This window comes from Acinonyx jubatus, chromosome C1 (assembly GCF_027475565.1).
Source record: "Acinonyx jubatus isolate Ajub_Pintada_27869175 chromosome C1, VMU_Ajub_asm_v1.0, whole genome shotgun sequence".
In the NCBI taxonomy this organism is placed as follows: Eukaryota; Metazoa; Chordata; class Mammalia; order Carnivora; family Felidae; genus Acinonyx; species Acinonyx jubatus.
This window is the reverse complement of record NC_069381.1, coordinates 51,627,047-51,651,829: the sequence shown is the minus strand read 5'-3', so window position 1 is coordinate 51,651,829 and position 24,783 is coordinate 51,627,047. Positions and strand designations below refer to the sequence as shown.

The 24,783-nt window shown below is 40.9% G+C and overlaps 1 protein-coding gene across 2 annotated transcripts in view; it reads right to left on the bottom strand.

Moving 5' to 3' along the window:
• The window catches only part of PGM1 (phosphoglucomutase 1), a 62,186-nt gene that overhangs the window by 11,120 nt on the left and 26,283 nt on the right, over nt 1–24,783 (bottom strand). Inside the window, exons 1-7 of one of the 2 annotated variants that reach the window (XM_015078858.3) lie at nt 22,946–23,260; nt 17,394–17,556; nt 16,901–17,047; nt 15,306–15,431; nt 12,042–12,232; nt 10,597–10,751; nt 7,692–7,807 (exon numbers count right to left, since the gene is read on the bottom strand). In XM_015078858.3, coding sequence (XP_014934344.1) covers nt 7,692–7,807; nt 10,597–10,751; nt 12,042–12,232; nt 15,306–15,431; nt 16,901–17,047; nt 17,394–17,556; nt 22,946–23,245 — 1,198 coding nt within the window. In that variant the 5' untranslated portion in view covers nt 23,246–23,260. Of the gene's footprint in view, nt 1–7,691; nt 7,808–10,596; nt 10,752–12,041; nt 12,233–15,305; nt 15,432–16,900; nt 17,048–17,393; nt 17,557–22,945; nt 23,261–24,783 lie in introns of those variants that run through there. The other variant, XM_027059000.2, reaches the window with a different exon arrangement.

Below are 24,783 nucleotides of genomic sequence, written 5' to 3'. Positions count from 1 at the left end.
TGTGTTCTGGAGACCCTTTCCAAGAGCCCGATGTGGGACACAAGTCTCCTTTTTAGCCTTTAACTTCCTTATTCTAAAACGAAACAAACCAAACCAAAACAAAACACCACTCACAGATATTAAGCGCTACTTTCTGACTTCTGAATAGGACTCAATACAATCCCTCTCTGATGGTGCTTTGCATATTATCATGCCTTGAATTCTTTATGTGCCTGTCTGTCCTTGATTTCCCACTGAGACTTATTCTTAAAAAGTCAGAGTATCTCACAATGCTAACTATGTAGTAGGCATGAATATCCTTCCCCTTTTCATCCTTTTAGACTCAACTCAAATGTCCTCTCCTCTCTGGGACTAGTTCCCAGCTTCCCTAGGCAGTTATGAGCTACTTTCTCTTTCTTCTCCTATAGCGACCTGCTCAAAACCTCTGCTGTGGGACATACTCCTTGCTAATCTATTTATGAGCCTTTCACCCCACTTTTCCTGTATATCCTAGAGACATCTCTTATTTATCCTTAAAACTAAGTCTGGTGACTAGCACAGCACATGGAATAGGTAAATAACTGTGAAGGAGTGCATGAATGAGTTAATTAATTAATCTACTCCAATACTTTCTCTTTCTCCTTTTGGATCATAAAAACACACAACTTTTTTTTTTCCCAAAAGATCTTCTCTTCAATAAGATAACCACTTTTAGAAACAATAGTTCTCAGAAGCTGGATGCTGACAAAACCGGAGATACTAGGCAATACTTTTAGCACTTTATGTAACAAATTTTTCGTTTACCTAATTTTATTATCTATGGACTTTTATTCGCCTGTATTGCTATTTCAAGGAACAGAAATTAGCTCTCTGGCCCTCACAGCATTTGCAAATGATGTTATGGTAATTGCTCACCCTGAGCACCAAGATTTTGGCAGCTTCCCCTATACATTTAGAATTCATGACAAAAGTATACAGCTTTGCAATTATTTGTCTATGCTTCCAGGGGGTATTTTTCTTCCTTCCTTTTCTTTTCCTTGTTTATTTAATTATTTATTTAAGCTAGCCTAAAAGCATAGGGTTCCTTTGTGCTTTTCCTGTTCTAAGTAAATAAAATAAAATCTAAAAATCTTACCCAACTCTTTAGTTATTTGGAGATAACTAAATGACATACCTAATATTATCAACAAAATATCTGCCTTTGATAACATACACAATTATTGTATTCCATTTGCACACTCCCTGGTCTTTCTGGAAATTCTGACTACTCTCATTAATCATATTTATCTAATCAAAACTCTAGGTAACTCTATGGGGTGCCTGGGTGGCTCAGTCGGTTAAGTGTCCAACTTCAGCTCAGGTCATAATCTCACAGTTCATGGATTCGAGCCCCTCATCGAACTCTGTGCTGACAGCTCAGAGCCTGGAGCCTGATTCAGATTCTATGTCTCCCTCTCTCTCTCTGCCCCTCCCCCTCTGGCAATCTGTCTGTCTCTCAAAAATAAATACATGTTAAAAAAAAATTTTTTTTAAATACATAACTCTAAGTAACTCTAATGCTCAGAAAATCTGGGCACATTCATTTTCTTTAGGGTTCTAATGAATGATGACAAGCTCCTAGTGAGAAAAAAAAAGACAATGATGTGTGGGTGGGTATGCAGGTGTGTGTGTTTCTAAAGCTGTTGCTTTTGCAGTCATGGAGGTTATATTTCAATGGAAAATGCTTTATATTTAAGAGTCACAAAACCAGAATCTGAAACACTGCTACTTATTAGCTGTTTGAATTTGAACAAGTCACATAACATTTCTGAGCCTCAGTTTCTTTGTACAATGGGGATAATGTCACCTTTCTCACACAACTGTAAGACTTTAGTGTGACAGAAAGTAGCACTGGTCTATGAACTGTTGAATACTATATAAATAAATGCAAAATACCATCATGGATAAGGGAAAAATAAAAAACTTTTGGGGAAAATGAATGCTTTCCACTACCTTATTAAGTTTTCAAAAATGTCTCTTAACTACATACTGGTGAAGAAAACGGAATAGAACCCAATATGCTTTTTTCTCTGCGCAATGGGATCACAGTGTTTTTCTCTTCTTCCTTATCTAATTTTCCGATTATGAATGTGAGTTACTGGTATCATTTGTTTCATTTTTAAAAAAGTAAATGAAGCCAAGCTCCCACAATTGTGAGACAAGGGAAACACCACCGGCAAACACCACTAGTCCTCGCTGACACAAAAGCAGTGGTGGGTCTCTTTGTATTTGGTCCAGCTCAGAGACCAACTGAGTGCATGGGAATTCTGCCCCTTCAGCATCTTCAAACACCTGTCACTTAACTTCAGCCTAATCAGCACCTTGTGATAAGTATAAATTCAGCTCAGTCAGAGCGGACTCCGGGTTTCGGCCAAGAAAAATGTCAACCCTTGCCGAGGGAGCCAAAAGCTAACAGTGTAGGGATTAGGTTCCATCTACCAGTATAGGCATCTCAGGAGTGCTGGGCTCCTCCTGCTTCTGGCTGGTGACGGGTCTGAGGATGGGGAAGCAGCAAATAAAAAAGAGCTACATGGACTTGTCTGAAAACACATGCATCTGTCTCATGTCTCTCTTTATCTCTCTCTGCCCATCTTTATCTCCCCTTTGGTCTTCTAAACACGCTATTTTCTCTGCCTGAAAATTTCCACTCCAAACATACCTATCAGCTTGGCTAACATCGTCTGCAATGACTTTCAACTTCCCCCCAAACCAGGATGCCCTTCTTGTTGCCCTTCAGGCTCACCTCTAGTCTATCATACCTTGTCTGTTCTTACCCTACCTGGACTATGAGTTGTATCCCTAGCTGGTGCCTGGTACATAGCCAGTTCTCAGTAAGGGTTTGCCCAAAGAATGCTCAGACCCCCGTTGACTGGATGGGAGGTTCAGCAGACCTGCTCCATCTTGTCTTTTTTATGGCACAAATGAATTTACTCTGAAAGGGCTGCTAAGCTGCTCAGGAAGCCACTTCCAGATTGCTTGAGCCTTTGGGGGCTCTCCTCCAGCAGCCCACAGACTTTCCATTTAGCAAGTAACCCTCTTCTGCCTTGTGACTGTCCCTGGAACTATTTCCTTTGGGGGAATATAGTAAGTACCTGGCAGGCAGGAACTGTGTCTTAACCCAAACTCCATTTTATGCTCAACAAATATGAATCAGTGCCTATCACGTTCCAAGTCCAAGGAAAATACCAAGATGCATAAGACATGTTACCTGCCCTCACAAATAAGCACAGACATAACAGGTGAGGGAAATAGACATGCAGGTAATAGTGTAACTGAGTTACTTATAATTAGGGCATCAGCCTAGTTTTAGTAGGGTACTTGATCTGGCAAATCTCCAGAGACGGGATGTTCTAACCTTCCCACGGGGACTTCACCTACAGGAAAATGTACTCCAGAGCTATGCAAATTAGAATATGCTGAGAACCAGACAGAAAATCAGATCTCCTTTACCACAGGTTGGTGCCCTGACTAAAAGCTCCCAGGGCACCCTGTACTTCACCTCTGATCACTCTGCACACTTGTAAGTACGTGGCCAGAGTCTGACTTCCTTCCCCAAATGCAGACTTTTCAGAGCCCTGTACAAGGTCGTGCTCGGCATTGTGACCCTTTAGCCTAACTCAGTATCTGGTTCACAAAGATCAATAAACATCTGAGGAATGAGTTGATGAAAAGAAGCACAAACATGAAAAACTCTTCATAAGAAATTAAAATTAAAAGAAATTTGCAAAGCAAAGTACAATGTTGTACTTATCACTCCCATAGGATGCATCATTGCTAGAACTTTTTAAAGATGAAAGAGGAAAAAAATATTTCTAATCTCTAGACCTGGCCAGATCATAATTTACTGGCATATTTCCTTATGATACCAGGTTCATCTTCAGCTGGTTTCCTATCCCTGTTTCCCAAGCCCCCCATTTTCCTGAAGAAGAGTTTCAAAAGCAGTGACATTCTATTCTATTTGGTGATTTCACTTTCTATTTCCTTCCCAGTTTCCGAACAAATTCAAGGTGGGACAGAACTGACCACTCTGCCCTCTGCCATTGTGTATAAACATGCATATCATCATCCTCAGTTAGGAGGAAAAACAACTTTGCATCATGAGATCAACCAAAAACAATAGGTTGATGCTGTCTTCCGCTGGTGCCCATTTCTGAGTCCCTTTATCCCAGGCATTTGTAATGCTGATGACTGAGGAAGTGTTCTAGCCTCTGTGGCTATGATAATCGTGTGAGACAGCTGCTGTTTCTCCACCATGGACAGGCTAATATATGCTTGGTAACATTAGTAATATTATGGCTTGTGCTCTGAAATGCTGGTGGCTTGTTTTATTTGGTGAGCCAGTTCTTCTGAACTCCTTCGTGCCTCTTTGCAAGCAAACCTCTTTTCTTTTATAAGAGCTCATCTGTTCTCACAAAGACCTTGGGTCCCCGACTCTGGACTATGGAGTGGGAATGGTGTTAAGTTCCCACAAGAGTGACAGACTGCTTCAAGAGGTAAGGTGAAGATTCCCCACTGAGGTGGGTGTTTAAGCAGAAGAGAACCGACTGCCAGTTATGATTCCAACAGATAGGAAATCACATCGGATGGCTTTTGAAGTCTTTTCATGTCCGCCTCCAGGATTCTGTTTGTCTAAATGGAGGATGCCAAGTGAATTATGTGCTCAGTCACTCATTTATTCAACAAGTGTTTGCTGAGTGCCTATTCCATGCTAGCCTTTATAGAAGGCTCTGGGGATATGATGGACAATAAGACACATGTAATTCCTGTCTTCATGGAACTTACAGTCTAGTGGAGCCTAGATATTAATCAAGTAATTGTAAATATTTTTAAAGATTACAGCTGCAATATGTGCAACAAAGGAGAGAAATGTGTAGTGCCATGAGAGCCAAGAAGGGGTTGTGACCCACAATGGAAGGTTAGGGAGGCTTTCCTAAGAAATTGCCTCTGCTTTCGCCTGGAAAAACAAAAATAAATGACCCTGTACTCAATGAAGCTACAGAATTTAAACACTGCAAAGCTTGTATAATCACTAATGTCCGCCCTAAGAAACTCTGTAAAGAAACTGCTGGAAGCATTCACCAGAGAGGGACTAGCAGGTGGAAATTAACTCCTTTATAAACAAGGAGATCAGAAGTTCAGTTAAATAACTTCAGCTGCCACTCATTCACAGCAGTGGAGACCCATAGCTATGCAGGTTGGTTTTTAAAACGTTTATCTCAGAAACATTACAATTTTCTTTATTTCAAAGAGAAAGAGAGTTTGTGGATTATCTTCATGATGCATTCTCTCTTTGCAAAAAAAAGATATCAAAGAGAAGATAAAATCACAGTTGGCCCTTAGCATTTGAATGGGTTAATAAATAAATAAACGAACAAGCTTTAGCAAGAAATCATTTACTGTCTAATGTGTTCAAAGAAATCAATCCCTCAAAGGTAACATGAAAGACGAATTTTCTTGACAAATTCTCCTGAGTAAAAACTTAAAGAGGTTTAATTATCTACATTATATGAGCTAAATAGTATTATGAAATGACCTGAAAGCTAATATAAATGAAAGTTGTTTCCAAAAAAAAAGGCCAGGGCCCAGTTCTCTAGAAATAATCATCCTACTCTAATCTTTATTTGTCAGTTAGGTCACACATGGATTTGGGCTCAGTTCTGGACATGATGTAAGAGAGGCGCTCGTGAACTTGGAAGCATCTAGAAGCTGGTGCTGGGTGTGTAAACAATGTGAAGTGAGGGGAACTGAGGATGGGTGACTTGGAGAGGAAAGGACCAGCAAGCTGCCTTCCAGTACGTGCAGCCCTGTCACATGAGAAAAGCCACTTGTGCTGTGCTGTCTCCAGGTTTGTTCCCAGCCACTCTATATCAGGGACTCCTACGTGGGTCCAGGGCTCAGACCTACCTTGCCCAGTGCTTCCCACATGGGTCTGTGGGGCAAGATGTTACTGGATATACCACAGAGAGAGAGAGAGAGAGGGAGAGAGAGATGCAGCTAACTATGTTTAGATAAAACTGTACAAACAGGATTCCTTATAGTAAAATGTTTTGGAATCTTCAAATGTTAATATCATTATGAATATCCAAGACAGAGCTGCATTCCAAGTTTTCCAATCTCTGTTGAACTCAGAGCCCTCTCATGAAATTAGTAACCTTCCACATAGCCCAACACCCTGGAAACCCTTGTTCTAAACTTTTCTCACTCTCACAATGCTCAGCACTGGTATAGGTACAGGGTGTTAGGAAACCAAAGGTTAAGATGTGGTCCCTGCCTTCAAAGACACCTTAACCATAAAGAAGAATGGCTGAAAGCAAGCCTGCACTTGATAACACTGGGTGGGAATTTCATAGAATAAGACCACCTCACAGGTTCATGGGCATTCATCTGGTATCCCATGGAGTAATGTGGCATCATCCATATTTATGAAGTAGGAAAAAACTAGGCCAGTGGCCTTGATTTCTCTGACCAAAGATGTAGAACATAGTAAACCATCAAGTCTTCTCTGTGGACGGCTGTTCAACCCCAAGACTCATCCATCTTTCTTAATACCCTCCAATTCTATCAAGTCAATTCATTACCAAGGAGCATTACCACTCCCTCAAGGATATTAAATTTCTTAGATCTTTGTAAATAGGTGTCTCAAATTTACCAGCTCATTCTATCTACTTACCCCAGGACTTGTAGGAAAAGAAATAAAATCAGCAATTTATTCTCTTTAACCCAGTATGAATTGCAACTCAATTGGAAGGCTTATAGAATGCCAGATTTTGATCTTTGCTTTGTTTTGGTACTGAAGGACCAAGAAGATTAGTCTTTTGTTTCACAATGTTGCATAAAGAGACGGAGAGGAGAAGAAATGCAGCCAGTGAAGTACCTTGTAACCTGACTGGAGACCAACACTTGGAAAAGGGCCATAGGCCTGAATGGTGTTTAGAAAGGTGAGAAATTGATGTAGGTTGGATGAGGTAGTAGAGAAGGTCATGTAAGTGGGACTTCAGGATAATATTTGGACAGACAAAGAGGAGGAGGGAGAGCACAAAAAGTGGGGTCTAAGGGTCTTGAAACATCCCCCAGCCTACCACGCTCCCCTTTTCCAACATACTACAATTTATGCAGACATCTTCATGGACAAGGACATATTTTTAATTTCTTGATCACCTAGCAACTTAGTTCCACCCTAATGATCTCCTCTCATTTAACCTTAATAAATCATAACTTGTTGCTATAGAAAACTCGGGCCCATTAAAGAGAAAGATTTAATGCCATGCTGACACCTCCTCTTACAGAAAGACGAAAAACTGACTCGCTGCACCATATTTCTTCCCAGAAATGAAAACATTTATAAAAGTTTCCTTGACCACGGAGGGAAGAAACACATGTTTATCACTCTGTTTAATCTGTACAGACTCAGTGACCATGCTGCCGGGGAGGCCCCCAAACTTCCTGTCACGGTGGATGTGATCCTCTGAAAGTAAAATTAGCCCTCCTCAGCTAAGCATGCTCACTGCTTTTCCAATGTGTACACTTCACCAGGGTTGTTATAAATAAATTGCATCTTGATTTAGGACACATCAGCTACCGTTGCTATTTCAGTCCTGCCTTAGCAAGTCTGTGCTTTCCCTGCAAGTAATGTTTACAGGAAAGAAAATGGTAGCACAGGGCCACGCACTTACCGGTCCCAAAGCTCTCCTCCCCACAAAGGGACAGTTTGCTCGCATCCATCAAATTCCCAAAAAACTTCCAGCCAGTTGGGGTCTCATACAAAGCGATCTTTGTAGCATTAGCCACCCTTCAAAGGCATGAAATCAAAGTTACATCACAGCAGGACTGTTAGCTTAGCCACGTGAGGGATGGAAAATAGCAACCGTTATTGTAATCAAGGGTCCCATTTAGCATTGCTGAGAGGTACACATAATTCTAAGATTGGTGGAAAATTGTAGGAGAAAACTTGTGCACAATGGACTATTATATGTGGAATCAGAGGAGGGAGTAAAAGAGGAAGGAGAAAGAATTAATTCAGGTCACTAAGTTTAATATTTTAGAAGAAGCAACAGTAGCGAAATGTGCAAGGCTATTTTTTTAGGCTATTTAATGTTTTGGTTAGAGACTGCATCTATACCCATTCCATAAAGAACAAAAGAATGACGCTTTGATGCACTTATAATCACAGAATCATAGAATATTGAGTTTAGGGGGTCACCATTTTACAGAAAAGGAAACAGGGTCTAGGATGTTATGTGACCAGCCCAAGGTCACACAGCCAGGATGACCAATGGCCTGCTATTCAGGTGCCCCGTCAATGCTCCTTTCATTTCACCAGAGGCCCAGAAAGAACAGGGTGCAGTAGGTCTCCCATTTGTAGTGACTTTCCCACACTGTTCCTTGGTCCTCTCTCGCCTCTAACACATCTTTTACTCCTATATATCTGTAGACTATTTAAAACCTTTAAGCGATCTCTTTTTAAAAGATCCCTTTCCCTCTGAAAAGGAAGACTAATCTACATTTCATTCACTGTTTTAATAAGTTCTGCCTTCCAGAATGCTTGCCTTATTACTAGCAAAGTAATGTCATGTTTAGATTCTAACATCTGAGGAAAATTAAATCCATAATTTTGAAAGTGAAAGTACAATAAACCTTTACCTGGGTAATGAGATATTTCCATTGTGGTTCTATGTGTATTATTGATTTTTTCCAAAAATTAGAATTAAGCTGCTCTTGGATGACACAGACGTGATTTCAGGATCTGCTAGGTCTAATTACAACAGCCTGGCCGAGATCAGCTCACAACTTCAGATGCAGAATGTGGAGGCAGAAGCACCAGCCTCTAATTCTAGCTCTGATTTAGCTGTGGGGTCCTCGACAAGACAGCTAACCTCTCTGACCTTCAGGTCCCTCTTCTTTAGGGTAAGGATTGCTGTGGCTCTGTGTAGACTAGAAATCACTCTATGAATATTAGTTATTAATATTAGTTATTACCTTCTTCTTAGCTGAAGGGAAGTCAGCACTAATTCTGTAACACACACATATGCGTGCACACACACACACATACACACACACACACACACACACACACACACACACACACGCACACACACAGTGGGAAACTACTACATGGCCCAGCTGGGCCAATTAGGAGCCACGGTTCTGGGTTCAAATCCTCACTCGGCCATTTACTAGCTGGGTGACTTTGAGCAAGTTACTTAATTTCTTTGTCCTTTTGTTTTCCCACCTGTAAAGCAGGGCTATAGATAAAATTGACCTCGTGAGGTTGTTCTGAGAATTAAATGACTTCAAACATAAAATACTTAGTGTCTCACACAAGGCAATGTTCAATAAATACTAGTTATTACTATAAGAACCTAGATGTATCCATTCTGCTTTCTTCTCTGACCTTGACCTTTTATTCAATCACTCATTCCTTATCCATTCATTCTGCAAACATTTGCTGGGCATCTAACATGTTCTAATTAACATTCTTCCTAGTCCTCATTTATTATTTCTTATATTTTTCAATTGTTTTAGATGTGATCTCACAAGCCACCTCAAAGCCTCTGTAAATGAGGGGATATGTAATAAATAGATAAACAAATAAGCAAATCAGAGATATCAAGTGTTTATTGTCACTGGGTCCTTTCTTTCTCATAAAAACTGAATTTTCTTTGATTTTCTTTAACTATTTGAGCTTTCTATCTATTTGGATTTGGGATAAATGAACATTTTTGTGTTTGTGCATGGATGGGCATCCAGCCAGGGATGGATGGGGAATCAGATTGCTCTCTCACTCTGTGTGCACACCTGCTAAAGGACAGTGATGACTCTCTAGAACGATGTCTTTGGTACAACAGGGCTGCCATCTGTGCATTTCTTCATTAACATTCAGTGGTTCATTTCCTAAAAAGGTGTCTGTATGGGGGCGTGTGTGGTCTACTATGTGCCAGGCATACTATGGACAGGCAAAGTTTAGGACAGAGAATAAGACAGTCTTTTCTCTGTAGAAGTTTACAGTCTAGCAGGACAGACAGTCAAGCAAACAAGCTATCAGAACAGGGTGGTAAGTGCTGGAATGGAAGAAGTGCAGTGTAGTAAGGAAGCACAGAGAGGGGGATATCTAATCCAGAAAAAGCCCACCCATTCCTTCATAAAACAAACACTTATATCTGGAATATAAAAACAAAACAAAGAGACTCTTAAATAGAGAGAACAAATTGGCGGTTCCCATAGGGGAGGGTGGTGGGGGGATGGTAAAAGAGGTAAAGGGGATTAAGAGGTACAAGTCACAGAGATGAAAAGTACAGCATAGGGACTATAGTCAGTACTACTATAATAACACTGCATGGTGACCGATGGGGATGACACTTATTGTGGTGAGCATTGAGTAATATACAAAACTGTTCTATCAATGTGTTGCCCACCTGAAACTAACAAAACATTGCATATTAATTATACTTCAATTAAAAAAAATTTAATAAAACAAACATTTAGCACATACTATGCATCAGATGCCCAGGCTGCAAGGGAAGGAAGACAGTTCCAGACACAGAAGAGCCTGGTGAGGGCCAAGGGACTGGAGAGACCTACCGGTCCAGGGCCCCACTGGTGGGCATGCTGCGGGCAAAGCCTCGGACCCCAGTTTGCTGGAAATACGGAATGCTGAAGATGTTGGCAGCAATGACAGCCACGGAGTCTGACGGGTTGACAAAGAACCCGTGCTTGCCCAGAATCATGTTTCGATCCTTTGAGAGAAGGGGGATTCAAAGGAAGAGCTTTTAATCAAACTGCTGGAAAAACAATCTTACATGGGGAGGGAGGGAATGGGAAAGGGTAATAAAACTCTAATTTATAAAACTTAAAACTGATACCTTTATTCCTACTGGGTTCTAAACACTGCACTTTGTTTCTAACGGATCTATACAGTGCCACTGCACCAAAGGCATCCCCATGCCAAAAAACTAAAACTGTTTTCAATTAAGTGTATGCACAAACTCCTTCTGAACAAAAACTCTGTTCTCCCTCCAGAGGCCAGCTGACTTTAACCTCCCAGACCTCTTCCAAACTCTGGAATCCATCACCTCTCTCCCAGAGGAGAGAAGAGATCGAAACAAGAGAGAAAATGTTGGCTATTCACATAGTTTGGTGGGTCTACCAGACATCTTTTGAGGAACAAAGCAGACTTCTTCAGGAAAGGGCACCTAAATCACGGTCCCGCCATTGGATACAGGACCCAGCAAAACATGCTGCCACCTTCACTACTTCCTTGATGCCTGGTATGCAGGAAATACTCAAGTAACTCAGCATATGGAGGAAAAAACTCTCATCACACACTGCTGCAGAAAGATGCGTTGCAGAATAGTCTCTTCAGGGATCCTTTTCATTTTTCAAAATTTTGATATGGAGAAATTTGATTTTTAGGAAGTAATGGATTCTAGCTGAATTTAAAGGACAAGAGCAGTAAAAATATTTTTTCAGCTAAGGAAATACACGTAGTGCCTCTCTCTGAGATACCAAGAATACAAAACCACTTAAATTACATCTATCCTTTGTCTGCTATGTATTCACCAATGTAAATAAAACAGCCTGCTTAGTAAAAGTATTAATTGTAGAGGAGGAATAAAAGGTTTATTCTCTCATTATAGTTTTATCATTCAACCAATGAGAATGAACAAATGGATATATTATAAGGCCAAAATGCTTTCCAGGGGTTGAATAAACCTAGGATGGGTTTCTAGAACCAGACCAGCTCATGAAGCACCATTCCATCGTAACTGAGCCCTGATCACCCTGCCACTCTTAGAAAATCTGAATGTCTAAAATTAAGCACATGGGTTACATTTCAAGGACTCATTTATGTTCAAGAGGGTCTTCTAACAATTTAGCCCTGACCCTATGGTGCAATAAGGACTCCTCGACTATCACTCATTCACCGAGCCCACAAGACCTGACAGAAGCAGCCTGCTTCTTCCTCCTTTGTAGGAACAAAGGGAACTGGCCTATACCAGAGTTCACTTCAATGCACTTATACCCACCCCATCTCCATCAAAAGCAGCCCCAAAGTCGTGCTCTCCTGTCTTCATGGTCTCCACCAGGTCAGCAGCGTAAGTGAGGTTGGGGTCAGGGTGGTGGCCTCCAAAGTCTTCCAGAGGAACACAGTTAACTGCTGAGTTTGCAGGGGCACCGAGTTCTTCGCAGAGGATCTTCTTCACATACGGTCCCACGACTACGTAAAATGTGAAATGAAGAATCAGAAAATAGAACTTATTAAAGTATTAGAAGACTGGGGGAGGAGTTGGAGGTGTTCTAAGGAGAATGGCATGGACAATGAGAACATGAAAACCATATTCAGGGGCCAGTGGAAAGGTAAGACTCACTAGGATAGAAGGTTTTATAAAAAGAAATAATGAGAGATTCGGTTGGAAAAGGTGGGGGTAGTTGATGAAGGAGAATGGGGCAAGGGAGGGGAGTTAACTTCTATGAAGGCCCTACTATAACCCTTTGCAACCATTTTCTCACTCTTTCAAAAACAAAAAAAGCTCACAATGTGGTAGAGCTTAGTGCTTAAGAGCTTGGACTCTGGAATCAGAATGCGTGGATTCAAGTCCCAGCTCAGTTAATCACTGACTGTACAACTTTGGTAAAGTTATTTAATCTCTGTGTGTCTCCATCTACCCTATCTGCAAAATGAGGATAATAACAGTAGCTACCTAACAGGGCTGGTGTGAGGATTCAATGAGTTAATAAATATGAAGCCCTGAGAACAGTACCTGGCACGTAGGTTATAAATGTTTGCATTATGATTATCACCTCTACTTTATAGATAAGAAAACTGGTCTGAGATGAAGCCATTTGCCCAAACTTACATATCTAGTAGGAGTGGGAACTGGGATTCAGAGCCCTAATCTCTTAATTGTATCCAGCTATAGGACAAACTGGTTAAAAACACAAACAACAAACCAAAACAACAACAACAACAACAACAACAACAAAAAGAGGGGTGCCTGGGTGGCTCAGTTGGTTAAGCGTCCGATTTCAGCCTAGGTCATGATCTCATTGTTCCCGAGTTCGAGCCCTGCATCAGGCTCTGTGCTGACACCTCAAAGCCTGGAGCCTGTTTCAGATTCTGTGTGTGTGTGTGTGTCTCTCTCTCTCTGCCTCTCCCCCACTCATGCTGTATCTCTCTCTGTCTCAAAAATAAATAAAACATTAAAAAAAATGAAGAAGAAAGAAAAACAGAACTACCAACCACAGGAAAAAAACGGTCACATACTTTTATGGTGACATTTTATACAACTACCAAGAACCTTCATCTCTAATATGCTAAGAATGTGTTTTCATCAAGGAAGGTACTGACACCCATAGAAGCCACAGAGGTCAGAACAGTGGAGAATATGCTTCTCCAGTGATTGGGGCCACATGTTAAGGATACTATGGACACACCACAGAAAAAGGTCAAGGCAGCCAGGGAGGTGAAGGATATAGAAACTGAGGCGTTAAAGGAATACCTGAATGGCCAGGAGAATGAAGTATACTTCATGACCAGCTTTTCCTACCCCATCTACCAGCACAAGCCCTTTCTTTTTATTTATTTTTTTTATTTCAAGTTTTTATTCAAGCTTCAGTTAGTTAACATATAAAGCCTATTCTTAAGCCATTCTCCTCATTTTTCTAACATAACATCTTTTAAGCCTTCATGTCTTTGCTACAGCCATTGCCTCAGCTGGAAATGACTACCCTAGATCCTTCTTTCATGAAAGAGTTGGTTGCCAACTTCTTCCAGGAAACCTTTCTTGATATGGCTAGTCAAGTTATGCCTTCTTCCACACCCCAAAGAGAATACTTGAAATTTTATCTAACCCTCATTTTGTTGGCCTGGCGGTAGTTTTTGACCCATCCCGTCTCCCCAGGCATTGCAAGCTCTTTGAAGGAAGTCTTCTGCTGAGTCCCAGCCCACCACCCCCCTATGCACACATGTAGTAGGTACTCAATACATACTTGTTGAATACTTTGAAATGACAGAATAGCTTTTGTCTAAATAAGGAAGTAGACCCATTCTATGAGACTCCAGAGGCAAGCTAGGACTCAACAGTAAAGTTCCAGGGATAGAAGATTTCAGCCCACAGAAAGAAGGTTTTTTGTTTTTGTTTTACAGAGAAAGGGGGAAGGAGAGTGAGTGGGGGAGGGGTGGGGGGAAAGGGAAAGAGAATCTTAGGCAGGCTCCATGTCCAGCACAGAGCCCAATGCCGGGCTTGATCTCGCAATCTGAGCAGGAATCAAGAGTTGGATGCTCAACTGACTGCCACAGAAGAAGGTTTTCTGTGGTTTTACAGGGTAACAGGAGGCCCTGAACAACATCATTGAGAGGGTTCAATCACAGACAGAAAGTTTTCCCCACTAGGGAAAATCCTTCCCACTCAAAGATTCTAAAATTCTAAATTTATTACAAAACAAATAAACAACCTAAGTGCTTGGAATTCCCATATTCCAACATGTGAGACAGTTTCATGGTTCTGATTCACAATGATGGCTGCTATCTCTGCTGACCTGGCCATGCACCCAGAGAGTTGAAGAAGAGGGAGAGATACCCAACTGTTGTTCTGGAATTTAATCCTCAGCTTGCTCTTGTAGGCTCTGCTCTTCTAAGAAAAGGTACATGTGGGGGCAGCTGAGTGGGGTATGGGACTCACAAGCATGTTTACTTCATCTAGCAAATGATACCTCCCCCTCAGAATAGATGGGGGTGTGCAGGAAGAATGTAAGGTATCTTCTGAGGGGAAGGAAGAGTCCACAAAAACAGTTGCATGTTATTCAAGGCCTGATACTTAATGTGGAAACTCTGACCTTCGCACTACCTTACCATGAGGAATGTCTCTCCTATTTTTGCTGTGTACAGTTAGATTTTCATCTATGTGAATAATGCTCTGAAATGGTTGCAAAATCACTATTTAAAAACCATGAAACAGGGGCGGCTCAGTTGGTTAAGTGTCCAACTTCAGTTCAGGTCATGATCTCACAGTTCATGAGTTCGAGCCCTGCGTCAAGCCCTGTGCTGACAGCTCACAGCCTGAAGCCTGCTTTGGATTCTGTGTCTCCCTCTCTCTGCCCCTCCCTTGCTCACACTCTGTCTCTCTCTCTCTCTCTCTCTCTCTCTCTCTCAAGAATAAATAAACATTAAAGAAAATCAATAAAAACCGTGAAACAGTCGAGAAAAGGCTTGTTAAAGCATCACGATATGCAAGGTAAAAAGCAGCTCCATATCTTTGAGAGAAGGGAAGGGAAGAAAACTGGCTCCTTACCTCCATGCATGGCATCTATACGAATCTTTAGTCGGTTTGGACCGGAAAGCAGTTCCTTCAGTGCATTGAAATCAAAGATGTTTCTCAGCATTGAAGCATAAGCTTCCACAGAGTCCACAATTTCCACTGTGAGAACAAACAACATTAAAAGATGGGGGAGCCAAACACATGAAGAAATAGTATCCTCTGAAATGATTCTACTGCTGTAAACCCACAATAGCTATTTTAAAAGGACAATTATCGAGGAATGTGTTCCAATGTGCCCAGGCTGTCACATGATCTCTTACTCAGTACCAACCATTTTCCTGAGAGGTAAATGTTATTAGTTCTATTTTATAGACAAGAAGATGAGAAAGCTTAAACTCTGAAAGGCTGAGTAACTTGCCCACACAGCTGGGATGGGGCACACAAGAGATTTGGACAGGGGTTTGCCTGGCTAGAAGCTCAGCTATGCTGCCACATTGACTCTTTGCCCATCACCATGAGAAGTGTATTTTGGTGTCATAAATAACAGAAAATGTAAGGCCCACTTTTCTTTCCTTTTTCTAGGCCCACTGCCATAAGACTTATTAATGGTAAAAAGCAGAAAAAAATTTTTTTAACAAACCACTTTTCACACGCACTGCTAAAGGAGTAAGACAAATATAAGAACTTAGTCTTGCTGCCCTCGTTGGATGTCAGGGCACATCTGAACATTTTCAAAATATTAAGAGTTTAAGAAATTTCCTACTGGTGTTTTCCAAGCCCTAAGAATGTCTTCAAGATGTTCCAAGGCACCGCTTTATCTTTGTTAGGACGCGACTGCCAGCTCTCGATGGGTAGGTTCAAACAAAGAAATGTTTGCCATAAAATGGCAATCCAGAGGAGAGAGTACATGTTGGACCAGTCAAAACGTAAGTCACATTACTAACCACCTCACCCTTGTTGTGTTGATATGAACAATGTTATAAACCTTTACTCCAACAATTATTAATACCTTGGCATTCTACCCCTGCTGCCTATGCAGGGAGTTTCAATTTAGCCCCCTGAATGGCTTACTTTGATTTCACTGAATATTAAGGCAGGAAAAATGAAGAATCAAAGCCCAGGCTTTGGAATCCTTCACACCTGAGTCTGAATCTGGTTTGCCACTCACTCACTATAGGACCTTGAGCCTGAGATGTAAGCTCTTCTCAACTTTTGTTTCCTCATATGGAAAAAGTGAATACAGATAGTGCTGCCTTCACAGGGCTCTCTAAGAATAAAGTGGGATAATGCTTGTTGAGAGTTTGGCACGTAACAAAAGCTCAATAAAAGTTAGCTATGAATGTAATCTTACAGGTCTTCTAGTCAAGGCTATTCATTTAATAGATATGGAAGGCAAGGCCTAGAAAGTTGGAAATGCTGCACCCAAAGTCACACGGCTGATTCCTGGCAGGGCCCAGAGAGCCCAGGTCTCTAGGCTCCTAGACCCAATTCCAGACCTGCTAAACAATGCATGCAAAGCTTAGTGACCACAGTCTTTCCAAAACTGAAGATCTACTTTATTAAAACTTGGAAAGTCCAACTGCTCAAGGTAGAAATAGGGGGGCAAGAGGGGAGGAAAGTCAACATGCCTGTGAATGGTTTGAACTTGTTTTCCAGGTCAAACTGCTGCTTTCCCAGAACTCCAAGGTCTATTTTCAGGTCAGGGCAAATTGCATATTCTTCAATTGTCTTGCTGATTTGGAAGATTTTATCAGTTACTGCTTCTGGAGCAGGACCTGGAAATCAAACAGCGAACCATAGGGTCATTTTGTGGGACTGACATGAAATTACAAAGAACACAGAGCTCGTCAACTCCTCTTCACTCACACATTTGCCATTTCATCATTTAGACAGCAAAGTATCAAAATTGTCTAAAAGAAAAATACCATGTTAATGATGATTTGTTCATGGCTTCTCATATTCAGGGACGACAGGATGAGAAGCATTCCACTTTCACCAAAATGAAACAAAGAACCCCCTTGTTAAGGATCAGAACCAGAACACTGGCCTTCCAAGGCCTTGGTTATTGGTTTATCCTAATGAACATAAATGGACTATCCTTCAAAATGACAGCAAACTCACCTCCATTGGAAATATTAAATTTGATTCCAAAATCTCCATTGGGCCCTCCCGGGTTGTGGCTGGCTGTCAGAATGATCCCACCAATGGCTTTGATCTTTCTAATGATGCAGGATACAGCAGGGGTAGAGAGGATCCCATTCTGCCCAATAACCAAGCGACCAATCTAAGAGAAGAAATCCAGACACACACTTTAACACCAATAAACCCAGAACTACTGCACAGAAACAACAGAATAGGCAGAGGAACAAAGAAGTGAACCAGAAAAGATGTTCTTTAATGAACATCCACAGCTTGGATTACTATTATTTTATTACAAAGTAGAATACCGTGTTGAATAACATTATTATTGAAGTAGAATCAGCACTGCTGAACAAGGCCATCCCTTCAGATAGTTTTTGGGGACTTTATAGTTTTAAAATAGTATATGGTCTGGGGGAGCTATAAGGCTCTGGCAAGAAAACACAGAGTATTTGAAACACAGTCTTTCCAGACCAGGTTCATAATTTTCCCTGAAACATTGTTAGAAAACCCACATTTTTATCCAGTTCAATCATACTTTCAAACCACACTGGGGGAGGATATAAATTTAGCTAGTTAAAGAAATCCTACCCAAAGAGAAGCCTTTTTTGTAAACTAAAAAAAAAAAAAAAAAAAAAAAAAAAAAAATTTAAGTAAAAAGGGCAAGCTTTACATTGAAGAGTTTTACAAAATCTGTCTCATAAATTTATCTTTCCTGTCAAGACTTGATTTTGATATGGTGGTCTCCCCAAAGCAGGATACACCTACCTATGTGAGGGTGTATGTGGATTGCCTGCTGACCCTAAGGCAGAAGGTGCTGGGGGTTATTACTGAGTAAACCGGCCAGAACCACCCACAGGGAAGAGCTACAGGTGGCACTTCACTGCATTCTTAACTTGCCTTCCCTTATCTCTCACAGATGCTATCAGCATGGCTCCTAAATCTTCCTTCACTAAAATGTAATTTATATTTGTTTCAGCATGACCCACGTTGGGAAAGAAGGAAGAAGTTCTATCAGTTCCTTGAACATACTTGGAGAAAATGCAGCCACTACATAAATAGATTTATAAAATGAGGAGTCTGTGCCCTCCTTCCATTCTCCCTTCTGAGAGAAGGGACAGGAATGTTTTTGAATTTTCCATTTGTTATTTCTTTTGGCCCCACCTAAATAAACATGCTTGAAGAAATGACTTGTGGTGGAAGATGTGTCTGATGATACCTGGAATCCCTGGTAAAGTTTGTCTGGGACTGTTACCTTTGCCACACTATAAGTTACTGAAAACTTGACTGCCTTATCACCAACCCCTCCACTGTCAACCACCTCCCAGGAAGTAGCCTGGCTCTCATTTGTCCATCTCAGAACAGTTTTTGTTACACTAATACATTTGTTATGCCCTGCCTCCCTCAGGAAGTGGTAATGACCAGGGTAGGTGCTATAACTAGTCTCCTCCATAGACTAGAGGGACCAGCAGATGGTGTGAAATCAATATTAATGATTATCACTGGGCGCAGAGTGCTTTCTAAAAACCCATGGCATTTTCAATTAATTCCCATATATGTTCCCTAGTACTGTTGTGTAGATGAAGAAGCTGAGGTCCAGAGTTATGATGCTGCCCATTTGTTGATTCTTCCATCCATCCAAAAGCAATCATAACAAGTGCTTATGGAAAGGTGGTATGGGAGGCACTGGGATAGACGACAGGACACGGTCACATGGCAAATTAGTGGCCATAGCTGGGAGAAGCACTGAAACCTGCCTCAACACAGAGAGAAGAGTAACAACTCACCCTTCTAGCACTTTCCAGGTGTGGTTCTGATAAAGTGAGAGTTTATGGTGGAGTAGTTGTGTAATTTTAACAGGAGGGCCTTAATTAAGAAAGGCAATTTAATCAGTCAGAGTGGCTGGTGGAGTTATCTAGAAATTGTACTTGCGCATCAAGCATACTGACTTTTACTAGGGGTTTATATGTATTTTGTGTGGAAAGGGAGACTGATAAATGAATCTTAAGCTGTACCACCCAGGTCACCCCTTATTCTACCATTCTGTATGGTAAGATCTGCAGTCAGTAATGGTCCAAGACTGAGGGGATAATACCAGGGGTAAGAGTAGGAAAGTCAAGAGACAGAAAGGAGGTCTGCAGTACCTTCTTTCTCTTGAGCCCAAGAAGAGGTAGGGCTGGTCAAAGTCTCTCCTTCCAGAGAAGACCCTCTCCTGTGAATCACCCTCAGGAATATTAATCCTCAACCTGATACTGAGGAGATATTACCCACCTTCCTTTAACAATGTCTAGAGCATTGCAACAGCTCCTGACTCAATCCCCCCTTTCTCTCTCCCACCTGTACCTCCCTTACTCTGCTCTGGCTGAATCCATCCTTCCAACTCAGGACCACCTAGTTCATCTGTTTTAAACCATAGTTCTTACTATGTCCTGCCTCTACTCAAAAACCTTCCCTGTAGAATACAATCCAGAAATTCCAATTCTAGCTATTGACACAAAAGAAAGCAAGGACTGAAACAGACAACTTGCACACCCATGTTCATTGCAGGATTAATCACAATAGCCAAAGGCCCATCAACAAATGATGGTATATGCATATACAAAATATGGTATATACATATAATGGAATATTATTCAGCCTGAAAAAGGAAAGAAATTCTGACACATGCCACAATATGGATGAACCTTGAAAACACTATATACTAAGTAAAATAGGCCAGACACATATAGACAAGTATTGGATGATTCGATTTACATGAGGTACTTAGACGAGGCAAACTCATAGGCAGAAAGTAGAACAGAGGTTGCCAGGGGCTGAGGGAGGGGAAATGGGAAGTTATTGTTTAGTGGGTATAGTGTTTCAGATGGGATGAGAAAAAAGTTCTGGAAAAGGATAATGGTGACGGTTGCAGAATATTGTGAGTGTAATTAATACCACTGAAGTGTGCACTTAAAAATGGTTGATACACTAAATTCTGTGTTATGTATACTTTACCACAAAAAATAAAAAATTTTAAAAACAGAAAAAATCTTCCCTGGCTCCCAGTGTCTACCAACTTAGAGATCACTCCGTCTACCCGGTACTGAAAGTCCGCCATCAAACAGCTTTTCCTGCCCTTCCTTCCCCTTCTTGCTACTCTCTCCCTGAATAACAGAACTCACACTGCCAGGCTGGATACCTCGCTGTTTGCCCAGCATTTGATAGTCAAACATAACAGGAGCAAACTTAATTTTCCTTGCAATTAAAATAGGGCCTGGTGTTTTCCTATGTTTCACAAAACAAAAACAAAAACAAGTTCCATTTTCTTTGCCCTGCTAGTCATATACACATATTCTTATTTCTAAACATATCTCTAAGTTTAAAGCTCTGGAAGCCAAATGAGATATCAGTATTGTAAATGGGGCCCCACCAATGTCTTATTTTATACATTAAAATTTCCTATACTTCTTGGCTCCCAGAAGCATCATGAAAAAAAAAAAAACTCTCTTGTAAATGCAGACAGCTCTATGTAAATAAAAACAAAAGGAAACTTCTAACAAAGGCAAATTATATTTTACAATCCATAAATGCACAAAATGAAAGTGTAATAAAGAGAAAAAAAAATGATATGATTTCCATCTTAGCTCACAAGGCTGAAAAGTCTTCCGAGAATCAGCCCAAGGGGGAAGTGGGTATCGACAGAGGTGAGGAAGGCACGCTGACTCCTACCAAAATCTGTGGCAATACATCATCTTTCCTTTACATTTCCCCCCTAACGCTCTGTCCACAATCAAAGGGACATTAAAGTAGTCAGAAATGAGGATATGTTAGAAAAAGAAGAAATCGAACTATCTAGGATTTGATAGGTTTTATCAGATCAAAGTGCTTTATTGGTCCACTCATGTTTTAAGTAATCCAGTTCAGTTGCATGAGTGCTTTAAATGCAATACTATTTTAAATAAAGAATGCCCTTGAGAAGATTTGAAAATATTGCTTGGGCTGCCACAGCTCTAACAAATAGGCAGTTGCCATATTTAGTCAATTATTATCACTTAAATGCATTATTTAGCAAACCTTCAGATCGTAAATCTGAGCAAGTCTATAGGGTCTGCCTGAATTACACATTCCTACCACCTCTTCCACATCCTTCAGCTCCACACAAAAATGAAATGAAGCCAAATATATCACAGCAAAGGGGACAGTGTACCAGATCCACTCAACAATCTAGATATATGCGGAGAAATAATGTTCCTTTCATTCTTTCTCTAAAGATTAAAAGCATCTTAATACCGTTCCCTCCACAGCTCTCCTCAAAGGTGAAATTTATAGCATGTCACATTTTATCTTAAAAATGTGTATGCTTCATAATAATTTCATATTTGAGTGCTTTATCAGCAATTTTTACATGAGAGGCATTCAGATTCTGAAAGTGGGTATGAAGGAAACTTTGCATTATAACTACAATCATTTTTAAATTTCATTTGGTGGTGTGTTTTTGTTTTTAATTTGGGTTTTGCAATCATACCTGCTCGGCGTATTATTGAAATAGACTGACGATGAATGTCTAACATATTTGGTTGCCATGCTAAATTTTTATGTTCTCAGAACCAGAATCACTCCCAGAAAGGAAATACAACAGATTTTTAAAATTTATGAGTTCTGAGGGGCTGTGTGCTCCAAATTATTGCTAAGTATAACCTAAAACACTAAAAATATATTTTTGGTCCCACAGAGGAATCTGCAGAGCAAAAACAGCAATGTCCTGATGCCCACCTTACAGCAAATCAGTGGGACTGTGCAAATTGTTAGATTATCAAGATCAATGCTTTCTGGCACAAGATTCCTTCTGATTTGGTTAATTCAGGCAAGGCAGTTTTTCACAATGCAGGGCTGTTAGCAGAGCCTCCTTATATTATAGTCTTACAGGAGTTATTAACTCTACCCTGCTGCACAAATTCACTGCACACAGGGCTTCTTTGTGTCCAAGGTCATTATAAGCAGGTTCCCCTGTAACAGGTCCTCTTGGTAGGCTTATACCTAACATTTTCCAATCCCCTCCTGGCATTTCTGCATGACTACCAGGATCCACAAACAACAGCATGCCCTGGCTTTTGTTTTCCTGTTTGACAAGTGACTGAACTTCAACAAGGAAGCCATTGAAAGAAAACAAAATCCTCCTCTCTCTACTACTCATTGGAGCTTTCTTAACATAGGATAGGGTACCCCTCGGGACTAGTTAGAATGTAGATAAGACAGCTTAAGGCTGGGGGTGTGCTTTAAATGTCTAAAAGGCAACAGGTATTTTTTCAAGCAAGAGGCACAGAGTACAACAAAGAGCCGAACTTACATTCCCATATCCCAATGTGACTAATGTAATTTCAGGAGTAATATTATGAAACACATTCTCTGAAGTCACAATTAAACACTAACTGGATGTTAGTAGAACTGAAGTGTATATAACATACAAATATGTGTACTCTTGTATATTTCTGCAAAATGAAGAAAGAAACATATGTGGAGAGCCAGAAACATAACAATACTTATCATATACCAACCCCATTAGCGGCCGCCATCTGCACTATTGTTTCTATCGCCGATTTATTAAAATACCTCCCATCTCCACCAACTACCAGTGAGGATCCCTGGCGATCTTTAAGGTCTATGGAAAAAAATAGACTCTGGATGAAATTCTCCAGATAACATGGCTTCGCCTCAAAACAATAGGTTTTCTTCCGTAATCCACTAGTTCCTGGTTTCTGGTCATAGTAGGGAGCAGTAGCAAAAGTCAACAGAGGGAGAGGACCTTCTTCCATTTTTCTGTATTTTCCAGAAATCCATTCATCAAAATCACTCATCTTTCATTTTCACCACTTGGCTCAAAGAGGGTGTTCAGAAAGCAGTCAGGGGTCCTCAAAATAGTCTGTCTGAACCTGAAGCTGCAACAGTGTCATCTGAGTAAGTAAATAGAGGTCGTGCCTGGATGAGGAAGCTGGGTTAATTCCTTGCTGTCGTCACCCCTTGAGAAAAGTTAAGGGCCACACACCCACCCACACCCACACACAAAGCACAACTTCCAAGCTGTTTTGGTGAGGATACTTCTGCCCACATAACCATGTCAAATACCCTTCAATTATTTTTGCTTCATTTCCCCATTAGGTAGCTCCAAAGGATACTGCTTGTGGCAGACGTCAGTCACAAACACCAGATGGCTGCCAGACTCCACTTTCAGAGCCCAGGCAGCGATGGAGCAAGTCCAGTCCCAAGAAGCAGGCTCGTTGTTGAACAGGACACCCTGGTGTGGCTCCTTACAGCCCTTGAAGCAGAGTCTCTCTGGGCACTCACCACTGAGAAGGCCATCTGCTGCTACAGTTGTTCGATGCCATGTAGCAAGTTAAAGGTCAATCTTAAAATGGAAGTGAGGGATCTCAGTTACCTCTGGTTTCCTTACATCACATCATTTTGATACCCAAGCAATTTTTTACGTCTTGCATGCAATTCCAATTGGAAGAAAAACAGATTTATTCATTGTCCACCAAGGATTTAACAAAACAGTATTCAGCTCTTCTATCAAGAAGAAAAGATACCTACAAATATGCCCTGAATGGTCAACAGCTTGGTCATTCCCTTGACCTTATGGAAATGTGGGGATGGAGATGCACCAAATCCTTGAAAATGTGGGCAAAACAGGGAGGGGGAAAAACGTATACTTTTCTGAGTGCACGAGGTTTGATCAGGTTATCATCTGGAAAAATAATATGAACATAAGATTACATTTTGTGTCCTCATTTTCTCAGTTTTACACAGACGTGGCTTTTAAGAACACATTTTCAGTGAAGCAGGTTAAGTCCTTTCTTTGCATTTGAAGAACCTAAGATGTTTGAAAACATTCTACCTGAATAAAGTTATTATCCAACCCCCATCTGATCCTTAAGATTTTATTAATAATCTACTTAAATGCATACACGTTCTTTACCTGGTTCAGCAGAAGCTGACAATTAAGGAGCTCCGCTGTCAAGGTTTTGGTGAACTTGCTAATAAGGATGTTTGAAAAGTCAACCAGCACCAGTTACGCCACATGTTTGGAGAGTCTGACATGCATTACAGTCCAGGTTTTCAAGTGAAACATGAATAACCCCTTGATAAACAAAATCCGAGGGGTGCCTGGGTGGCTCAGTTAGTTGGGCATCTGACTTCGGCTCAGGTCATGATCTCACAGTTCATGAGTTCGAGCCCCGCGTCGGGCTCTGTGCTGACAGCTCAGAGCCTGGAGCCTGCTTCGGATTCTGTGTCTCCCTCTCTCTCTGTCCCTCCCCCACTCACACTCTGTCTCTCTGCCTCTCAAAAAAAATAAATAAAAATAAACATTAAAAAAAAAAATCTGAGTATTTTTCTG